An 11,195-nucleotide genomic window follows, 5' to 3' on the forward strand; every position below is an offset into this window, starting at 1 on the left:
AAAAAAAAAAAAAAAGGAGAAGCCAAGAGGAATGGCTTCCAATGTGAAAGGGCTAGTAAGCCTCTCGGCAGGGGCTCTGACTTAGTGTTAGGCCAAACCAGGACAAAGGGCAGAGAGAAATGATGGGAGCACACTTAGCCGCCCGCATCAGGTTTTGATACAATGCTGTTTGATCTCCCTCTGGAACAGGTGGCAGTGATGTCACTTAAGGGAGGAGATGGGACTTCTCTGAAGGAGGAAGACGGAAAGAACACAAGCTCTGGAGTTAGAGTATTCACATCCAAACCTGGGCTGAGCCCCCTGAATAAAACACCCCCTATGTCTCTGAAGCTTGTAGAATTCAGATATTTGGGTCTGGCTCACCAAGCTGTAGACAATTTAAGAGCCCCCCAGCAAATGCTAGGCATACAGCAGGCACTCAATAAATGTTTGTTCTCAAAGGAAAAAAAAAGAGAGAGAGAAACCAAGAAAGAGACTCTTAACTAATGTTAAGAGACTCTCAACTAGAGAAAAAAACTAATGGTTACCAGAGAGGAGGGGCATAATGATGGGATTGAAAGTGCACTTGTCGTGATGAGCAGTGGGTGATGTATGGAATTAAATCGCTATACTGTACACCTGAAACTACTATAATGCTGTCTGTTAATTATACTGGAATTGAAAATAAAAAATAAATAAATGTTTGTTTTTTGGGAGAAAACATCTTTCCTCTTGACCGTGGGTGGCCCCAGGCATGCGGCAGGTGCTGGAAACGAGATCTTACAATAAGTTCCTTGCAATAAGCCCTCCCAGGAAGTTCACTCTGAGATCCCCACCCGTTCCATGGAGGAACACAGGAGGAAGCTTCCTTCTCTTTCTTGCTCTTGCTTCCCTTCTTTCCCTTCCACCTCAAACCCCAACAGGGAGGTGGGAGTCACACAGACCAGGTACTCTAGGCCTGGGCATCTGCCCACAGCAGGGGTGTGATATGTTTCCAGCTCCTACCCATTCTTCTTGGGCAGGTAGGCCTCCATGTCGAAGAATATGTTCTGCCGCTCCTTGATGTTGGCACTCATCTGCTGAATGAGCTCTGCCTCCTCCCGACTGGCATGGTGCTTGTACCTGTTTGGTCAGAGGTGTGGGCACAGGAGAAGCAGGAGTGTTAATCAGATTGAAGGAAAAATCCAGGAGCTCTGGGCACTGCCCTCCCATCTTTCTATCTCAGTGCTTCTTGTAACCTCAATTCCCCCCTGTACCCTGTGGGTTTGACACTAAGTCCCCTGTGACTTTGGAAAGTTCCTTAATCTCTCTGCCTTATTTTCCACACCTGAAAAATGGGCATAGCATCAGGAATATCTCATGGACAATACTGTTGTGAGGATTAAGTGAGCATAAGCAAAGCAACACATTTAGAATGATCCTTGATACTCAAGTATGAGCTCAATGGACCTCTACAGGCAATACAATATTTCTTACTATTCTAGAAGAATAGCCTGAAGATTATGAGGAAGACAGACAGGAAAGTGTTTTAAATGTACAAGCAGCTAACTGATCAATATCTGTTATTCTTTGGTGATATTAACTCGTAAAACTAGAAAAACAAGTCAATGGACACACTCTCAGAATAGTAGGCGGCCTCATGGATCAACTTTCTAACCCAACGGTTCTTAACTGGAAACACTTGACAATGTCTAGGAACATTTTGTTTGTCAAACAGGGGCAGAGGCCAGGGATACTGCTAAACATCCCAGAATGCACAGGACAGACCCCTCAGCAGAATTTTCAACAGTGCCAAGGTTGAAAAATCCTAGCCTGATAAAGACTATTGAGTCTTACCATCAGTAAGATGGTTTTTCCAAGAGTGGTGATATCATTATGTGGAACCATCCACACTCTACTCCATGACCAATGGGCCTCCATTTCCAAAATGGTCAGCCAAGGCTACGAATATAACCAGTAAGGACTGCAAAAAGTGTCCACAAGGGAAGGGAAGAACTGACCAGGAATTACACACCATGATATACAGTCCCAGCTAAATAAACTGGGACAAGCCACTCAGAGCCTCAGTCTCTCCACCTGCCTGGGGATTACAGCATTCACTAGGCTCCTTCGCCTATGGGGGGGTGAGAGCACTTTCCAAACCATGAGGATGTGACGATCGGGAAGTGGACATATGATCTTGGCCTCAAGAACTGAACTAAATCATGAGCTTAAATAAATCCCCCCCAGGGATGCCAGAATTCCTACCACCTACACCAGGGACCTATAACAACTTTCCTCTATCTCTCATTCTCTTTCCCTTCCATATAGTTCAAGTAAGGCTGTCCCATCCCCCACGTCCATAAACCAAGCATATGACCTACTCTTGCCTAACCAGAGTCTCAGGGATTAGTTCACAAATGGGCACATGACCAATTCCAGCCAATGAGGATCATACCCAGAACTCTTGCTTTTAGAAAAACAAGTTATTCTGCTGGGGTAACCAAGCCAATAGGAAGTATGGCTGGGAGATACAAGTCTGGCACTGATGATGGCCATCTCGGTGACCATAACGGGACAGTCAGCCTGAGAGCAAAGTCAATCTAGAGGAAGGCAGAATTCGGAGGGGAGAAAAATCCTAAAAACATCTTTTTACCCATGGATCCAGTGATGTCTGAAACTACACCTGGGTTTTTTTTTTTTCCATTAAAAGTTCCATTCTCTGTTCAAGATAGCTGTGAGTTGGGTTTCTATCCCTTAAAACCAGGGGAGCTGCAGCCTTGCCTACCTCTGGAGTGTGTGCTTCAAGTCCTTTAGTCGCGTTTTCTGCTTGTTGATAGAGCTGCTACACAAAGTCTGGAGTGAGGTCAGCTCTTCCAGCTTCTGCTTGTAGATCCTGTGGGTTTCCTGACGGATAGAGAAGCCCAAGCAGGTGTATGGGAGAACGTGAATAGGTCATTTTTCATAGTTTGTGTCATGGGACGTGACTACAGAAGTCAGTTTGGCAGCTCAGAGGATACAACTACCACTATCACAGATGTAGCTTACAAAACTAGGGCTGGAATCTGGGAAGGCAGCAGGGCAAAGCACTTGTGGAAGGAACCGATGTTTTTTTCCTACACAGGTTCCATCCTTCCTAATGGTTACGGCAACCAAATAATGCCTTTGAGGGGCCACCTCTTGTCAATTCTTGGTCCAGATGGTTTGACTAGAGCTAACAATCTCCATGCCAGGTGCGGTCATGGGACCTAGGCCTGGCCAATCAGTATCCTCCAATCCCCTAGCCACTGACTGGGCCAATGAGAGTCACTCCAGGCACTCTGGTTGGAAGTATTGGTTTTGAAATGCCCTCCTTCTTCTGGGTTTACTAATCTGGTAGAAAGTACACCTAGCGCTGCTGAGCAAATGAAGCCAAACACAAAAATAATTGCAGTGTGGTACAAGACAGCATTCTCACGTGTCATTTCAGCCCTTAGATCTAACCAGATCTAATGCTCTTCATGATATTAATTAATATCCTTTTCACTTAGGCCAATTCGAATTGGGTTTCTGATCCTAGCAAAGAAGAGTTTTTGCCAAGTCAACTAAGAAAAGGACATACCTCTTCCCTTAAAGCCAGCATCCCCTACCTCAAGCACAGTCACTCCAATAAAGCCAGTATCTGGAAATAAACATTCAGGGCCATAAGGCCAGGGGAAATACAAGAGACTCAACCCAATGAAGAGAGGATGCACACTAACTTCTCAAAAGTGCTGCCACAGCACATCTGCCCCAACATTACACCCCAACATATGCAGAGAAACAACCCCTTTCCTCTAGAGTTCTGATAATCTAAGACAGACACCAACAACTTGGAGGAAACAATATTAGGGACAGAGACCATGAAATTGAAAAAACAACAACAATAACCTAATGAACATATTTAACGTTTCTGTTTTCTGGGGTGCCTGGGTGGCTCAGTCAATTAAGCGTCCCCCTTATACTTAGGTTCTGGTCAGGCTCTCACTGTTGGTGAGTTTGAGCTCCACATCGGGCTCTCTGCTGTCAGTGCAGAGCAGGCTTCCAATCCTCTCTCCCTCTCTCTGCCCCTCCCCTGCTTGTGCACTTTCTCCCTCTCTCAAAAATAAACATTTAAAAAAAAATTAACATGTCTGTTTTCTTGAGTGGTGATGAAATATATTTTGCAGAGGGAGAGGAAAAAGGGACGGTCAAAGGGTGAGGCCTGAGCCCAAACTCTCACATCTGCCAAGTGGGGTCTCTAGACGTGACAGTTAAGCCAGAAAACAAGGAAAGGAAAAAGTGAAGGCAGTGAAGTGAACAGATAACAGGGACAGCATCAAAGAACACTGTGAGCAAGTCTCCCTTGGCCCTGAGATGAGATGGCTTGGTCCCCTGAATTCACACAGTATCCTTACCTTCTCCTTCCTGGGCCCCCTGAAGAGGAAAATCATGCCTTTTATTTAACTTTTCATTTTATTTTAAACATTTTATCATTTTTTTTAGTTTATTTATTTTGAGAGAGACAGAGAACACGCAAGCAGGAGGGGGAAGTGAGAGAGAGAGAGAGAACGAGAATTCCAAGTAGGCTCCACACTGACAGCACAGAGCCTGACATGTGGCCCAAATCCACAAACTATGAGATCATGGCCTGAGCTGAAACCAAGAGTCAGGCACTCAACAACTGAGTCAACCAAGTGCCCCTAAGTTTTTATTTTTAAGTAATTTCAAACTTGCTAAAGAACTGTAAGAACTCCCCAGTACCCTTCACCTAGATTCACCATTAGTATTATGCCATACATATTTGCTTTAGTGTATGTGTGTGTGTTTGTGTGTGTGTGTGTGTGTGTGTCTGTGTGTCTGTGTTTATGTATGTTCTTCTTCTATATTAGGGATCAGTGACCTACAACCCACAGGTCAAATCCAGCCACGAGATTTTGTATGGGCAGTAAGCTACAAATGGTTTTTGTCTGGCTGAAAACACTCAAAAGAATAATATTTCATGACACATGAAAAGTATATGAAATTGAAATTTCAGTAGCCATAAATAAACTTTATTGGAGCACAGCCACACCCACTCATTTACATACTGTCGTGGCTACTTTGGCGCTACAGAAGCAAAGTGAGTTGTTGTGACACAGACCATATGGCCCGCCAAAGCCTAGAATCCTCATTACCTAGCCTTTCTGCCAAAAAAGTTTGCCTACTCCTTTCTAAACCATTTGGGAGTTGGTTGTAGACAACATGCTTCTTTACTCTTAAATACTTCTGTGCATATTTCCTAAGCACACGGCATTCTCTTATGTATTCACGGTACAACGATCAAATCATTCTATCTCTTTAGGCTCCTTCAGTCTACAACAGTTCCTCAACCTTCCTTTGTCTTTCATGACATGGACATTTTTACAGGGTTCAGTCCAGTTGTTCTGAAGAATGTCCCTCCATCTGAGTTTGTCAGATGATTGGATTTTGGTTATGCATTTGGGACAGAAATGCCATTAGAGTGACACTGTGTCCTTGGTGTCTCCTATCAGGAGGACCACAGTGTCTGTGATGTTAACATTGATTGCCTGGGAAAGTCTCTGTCCACTGCTTTCTCCACTTACAGTAACCAGCTTCCTGCCTGTAATTAACAAGTAATATGTAGAGAAGGAGTCTGTGATTTATTCACTTAAGCACTTTATTCCTCAGTGCCCAAACAGCCCTCTATCTTTGTTGAACTAGTCTGCTAGTAACAAAGGAAACCCTCCAGAACTGGACAGGAAGGATGGGGGCAGAGAGACCCCAAATAGAGTACACAGCCTTTGAGAATGTGGGGCCTCTGGACAAAAAGTCCCCTGCAACACCGGCTGGGGCTCCTGGAAGACACAGGGCCATGCTCCCTCCTGCCTCTCTTTGATGCTGGGTCCCACCAAAGAAAGATAAGACCCAGGCTGCAACATCAGTAGCCAGATGCTCACCAGGCCCTCCTGGGTTTAAATTAATATTTAATTTCAAAGTAAAACATGAAGACATTATCCTCGTTAAAAATTAAAACACTACAGCTATAGCTACAGCCAGCTATGAATATCCCCATGTTGTCTTCCCCTCCCTTCTCTAGAGGTAACTACTGCTACCAGTTTCTTCTTCATCTTTTTTTTTTCTCCCGCTGCCGCCCCCTTTCTTCATCTTTTTCTATGTATTCTTTCAGTCTGCAATCTATTTATCTATGTATTTCTGTATTCTACATAGGCCTATTTCTATACATATGCACACAAATATATACATATTTATGAAAAATACATGCTGTTGCAAAAACTAATTGTTCCTAATACTTTTTCTCCTTTACATCCTTTAGTAACAGGTCCCCAATGAGTTGTAGCTGGGCACATGGCTGCTCAGTAACAGACATCTCCCAGCCTCCCTTGCAGCTACGTGGATCAGCAGGACTAAGAGTTAGCCAAAGGGATGCAGGTAGGAGTGATGTGTGTAAGTTCTGAACCACTTTTGTATAAGGAGATGCTTGCCCTCCACTGTCCCTTTCCCTGGCTGGGATATGGTGACAACAGGTACAGTTACCTTGAAACCAGAGATGGAAGCTACATGTCAATGGCAAAGCCCAACGTCCCTTCCCCAGCCAAACCAACCTCAGGTGACCTTATGTGACAGAGCTCCTCACCTGTGATGGTTTTAAAACATGATTACCCACCCTTTAGCACTCTTCACATAAAGAGGTGGGATCTCTGTTCCCTCCTCTTAAATACAAACAGGCTGTGGCTAGTTTGACCAATAAAATATGGCAGGGGCAACATTACAGTTTCTGAGAAATGGTATGGAAGTATGGAAGGCCATGTGGATTCTGCCTTATTTGCTGGAACATCTGCTTTTAGAGCAAAAAGTTCAACTATCCCGAGGCCACCATGCTGTATGGAAATGCTAACCACATAGAGAAGTCATGTGTAGGCACTCTGAGCAATAGTCCCAACTAAGACAAAAGTTCTTGTCATTCCAGCCCAGGCATTTAGATGCATGGGTAAAGAAACCTCCAGATGATTCCAGCCATGGCCATGTAAGTTACTCCCAGCCATTCAGCTACAGCCTCTGACATCATAGAGCACTGTCAAGACACTCCCACCATGGTCCTGTCTAAACTCCTGACCCACAGAATCCAGGAGCAAAATGTAATTATTGCTGTTTTATATAGCAGCACATAACTGAACACCACTTATCCCAGACCACACTCCCTTTGCATTGTTATATGAGAAAGAAGCTACCTCATTTAAGCCTTTTTCCCCCCCTAAATTTGGGGATCTCTTTGTTATAGCAGCATAGCTTAGACCCTAACACACATACTTTCGATTTTTAAAAATATATTACTAGTATCAGACTATAAATATGATTCCACAATTTTCTTTTCTCACTCAACAATATGTCTTGAAGATCTACCAACATAATAATATATAGATATACTTCATTCCTTTTAGTGCTATGTAATATTTCATGTTTATGGACATGCTACAGTTTACTGAACCACACTCCTATTGTTGGATATATAGGCCATTTCTAGTCTCTGCCTATAATCAANATCTTGAAGATCTACCAACATAATATATAGATATACCTCATTCCTTTTAGTGCTATGTAATATTTCATGTTTATGGACATGCTACAGTTTACTGAACCACACTCCTATTGTTGGATATATAGGCCATTTCTAGTCTCTGCCTATAATCAACAATGCAACACTGGGTAATACTGTTGCACTGCCTCCCTGGGCATACACACAAGCATCTCTCTAGGGAAGAGAAGACAGATTTCTGGGTCAGAGTGTACAGCCTTGGTTTTAGTTTTAACAGATCTTTGCAAACTGCCCACAGAGTGGTTGTACCAATTTACACTCCCATCCACAGTGTATGACAGTTGCCCACACCTCATCAACACTCAATGACATCTACTTCTCTATAGGCACTTCTCTAATGTTCTGCTGGTGATATTTTCTGCTCAATGCTATGGCATCAGACTGGGTAGGGATAGGAAGTCTGTGAGCCTTCCCATAATTTTGTCCCCAGGCATATGGAGTCACTCCTGCTCCCCTCTGGTTCTCTCTCTCTGCCATCAGCTAGAACCACTCCCAGGGGAGATCCTATATTGGAGACGAGACATCTAGCCTACTCTTGTCTCCAGCTCCAGGCTCAGGGTTTGCCAGCTACGAGGAGGACAACGTGGGGTGGGGGGAGGGGGAGTCAGAAACAAGGCCCTTAGTGTGACATATGCTCCACTCCCAGGGCCTTCCTCANTTATGGCATCAGACTGGATAGGGATAGGAAGTCTGTAAGCCTTCCCATAATTTTGTCCCCAGGCATATATATGGAGTCACTCCTGCTCCCCTCTGGTTCTCTCTCTCTGTCATCAGCTAGAACCACTCCCAGGGGAGACCCTATATTGGAGACCAGACATCTAGCCTACTCTTGTCTCCAGCTCCAGGCCCAGGGTTTGCCAGCTACGAGGAGGACAACGTGGGGTGGGGGGAGGGGGAGTCAGAAACAAGGCCCTTAGTGTGACATATGCTCCACTCCCAGGGCCTTCCTCACCCACACCCAGACTCTGCTGATTCCGCCTCATGCCAGTCCCACAAGCATTAGGAACATTTATCAATTCATTTCTTGGATCCTAACTTTTCTCCAGAAAGTTGCCTCTTTCTCTCTTTAACTGTGGTAAAATACATATAACATAAAATTTACCACTTTCATCATTAAAATTTTTTTAATTTTCCTAATTTTTATAAGACACATATTAAAAATTACCCTCCTAATTATTATTTTTTTAAATGCTTTATTTATTTCTAGGAGAGAGAGAGAGAGACAGCGTGAACAGGGGAGGGTCAGAGAGAGAGGGAGTCACAGACTGAAACAGGCTCTAGGCTCTGAGCTGGCAGTCAGCACAGAGCCCGATGCGGGGCTCGAACCCACAAACTGCGAGATCATGACCTAAGCGAAAGTCAGACGCTTAACCGACTAAGCCACCCAGGCGCCCCAACCCTCCTAATTATTTTAAGTGTAGGGGCTCCTGGGTGGCTCAGTTGGTTAAGCTTCGGACTTTGACTCATGTCCGAAATCCGGCTCAGATCTCACAGTTCGTGGGTTTAAGCCCCATGTCGGGCTCTGTGCTGACAACTCAGAGCCTGGAGCCTGCTTTGGATTCTGTGTGTGTGTCTCTCTCTCTCCCCTTCCCTGGCTCAGGCTCTGTCCCTCTCTCTCAAAAATAAGTAAAAACGTTAAAAAAATTTTTAATTAAAAAAACTATTAATCATTTTAAGTGTACAATTCAGTGGCATTAGATATGTTCACATCACTGTGCAGTCATCGCCATCATCCATCTCCATCATCCTCACTGAAACTCCAAACTCATCAAACAATAATTCCATTTTCTGCCTCCCCAGCCCCTGGCAAACACCATTCTACTTCCTCTATAAATATGACTCCTTTAGATACCTTATGTAAGCAGAACCATGTATTGTCTTTTTTTTAATAGAAGAGGATAGAGTTTAAGTGAATCATACAACATGTGGACCCTTCTAGTTCTTCATAATTTATGTCTGACTTCTCAGAAACACTTTGGGGGGAAAACGCAGGGTTTTTGGGGGGGTGTAGGGGGCAGAGGGAATAAGTGATTACATTTTCTAAAATTCTAGTTACTTGGAGTGCCTGGGTGGCTCAGTCGGTTAAGAGTCCGACTTTGGCTCAGGTCATGATCTCACGGTTCATAAGTTCGAGCCCTGTGTCAGGCTCTGTGCTGACAGCTAGCTCAGAGCCTAGAGCCTTTTTCAGATTCTGTGTGTCCCTCTCTCTCTGACCCTCCCCTGCTCACGCTGTCTCTCTCTCTCTCTCTCTGAAATAAATAATTTAAAAAATGTAAATCTAAAATTCCAGTTACTTAATATACAGTGTTATGTTAGTTTCAAGTGTATAATACAGTGATACAACAATTCCACACATCACCCAGGGCCATCACAAGTGTACTACTTAATCCCCATCACCTATTTAACCCATCCCCCCACTCCCCTCCCCTCTGGCAAACATCAGTTTGTTCTCTATAATTTAGAATTTGTTTCTTGAGGGCGGCCTGGGTGGCATCTGACTTTGGCTCAGGTCATGATCTTGCAGTTCGTGAGTTCAAGCCCCACATTGGGCTCTGTGCTGACAGCTCAGAATCACAGCCTGCTGGATTCTGTGTCTCCCTCTCTCTCTCTGCCCCTCCCCTGCTCAGCTCTGTCTGTCTGTCTCTCTGTCTCTCTCACTCTCTCTCAAAACTAATAGAACATTAAAAAAAAAATTAAAAACAAGAGTCTGCTTATTTCTTTTTTTCCCCTTTGCTCATTTGTTTTGTTTCTTAAATTCTACATATGAGTGAAAGCATAGGGTATCTTTCTCTGACAGACCTATTTCATTTAGCATTATACTCTCTAGCTCCATCCACATTGGTGCAAATGGCAAGATTTCATTCTTTTTTTAAGGCTGAGTAATGTTCCATTGTGTATATGTGTTTTGTGTGTGTGTGAGAGAGAGCGAGCGCACAGGTATATATATATTGAATGTTACTATAAACATGGGTATATAAGCATCTGTTTTGAGTCTCTGCTTTCAATTCTTTTGGGTATATACCCAGAAGTGGGCTTGGGAGTCCAAATACTAATTCATGTAATTTTTTTTTAGGAACCATCATACCATTTTCCACAGCAGCTGCATTATTTCCTAACAGCTATCTCTCAATGCATTGTCCACAGGGTGCTTCTGGGAGGTTGGATGGGGGGATATAATTCTTGTCCTCCACTGGAATCCCTAGCTATCCTCTGCACATGAGGGGGTCTCCAGAAGACCCTCAATTAGACCTGTGCTTTGAGATGCCTTTTCCAGGAGCAAGAGGAGCCACAAAGCAGCAATCCAATCTCCAATCCTGCCTTTCATCCAGTCAGCCCTGAACCTGTGGCCTCAAATGGAACTGGTCACCATATGGAAGCTTTCTGTTGTTTTTGCCAACCACGCAGCTATTCCCCTTCTGGTTAATGTCTCTACAGTTTCTTTGGAGACCCATCCCTCCCCCATACTCAGTTATTGAAATCTGGCGAGGAATGAGGTTGAACCTGTCCCAGGTTCAGGGCATATGACCCGGGCCTGGCCAATCAGAACATTAGCCTCCTGACCCAAGCAGATGATTTGGAGACAGTCATTCAAAACCAACAAAACTCAGTTGGTGGAGGCGGC

General features: G+C 44.1%; 1 protein-coding gene across 1 annotated transcript in view; it reads right to left on the reverse strand.

Annotated features, from left to right (window-relative positions):
* Positions 1–11,195, reverse strand: part of TMEM120B (transmembrane protein 120B) — a 43,008-nt gene that overhangs the window by 20,888 nt on the left and 10,925 nt on the right. Inside the window, exons 2-3 of the mRNA XM_077747903.1 lie at positions 2,747–2,865; positions 985–1,101 (exon numbers count right to left, since the gene is read on the reverse strand). Of these exons, the coding sequence (XP_077604029.1) occupies positions 985–1,101; positions 2,747–2,865 (236 nt within the window). The remainder of the gene's footprint in view (positions 1–984; positions 1,102–2,746; positions 2,866–11,195) is intronic.

Source organism: Crocuta crocuta, unplaced genomic scaffold, assembly GCF_008692635.1.
Source record: "Crocuta crocuta isolate KB4526 unplaced genomic scaffold, BGI_CrCroc_1.0 scaffold29, whole genome shotgun sequence".
Taxonomy (NCBI): Eukaryota; Metazoa; Chordata; class Mammalia; order Carnivora; family Hyaenidae; genus Crocuta; species Crocuta crocuta.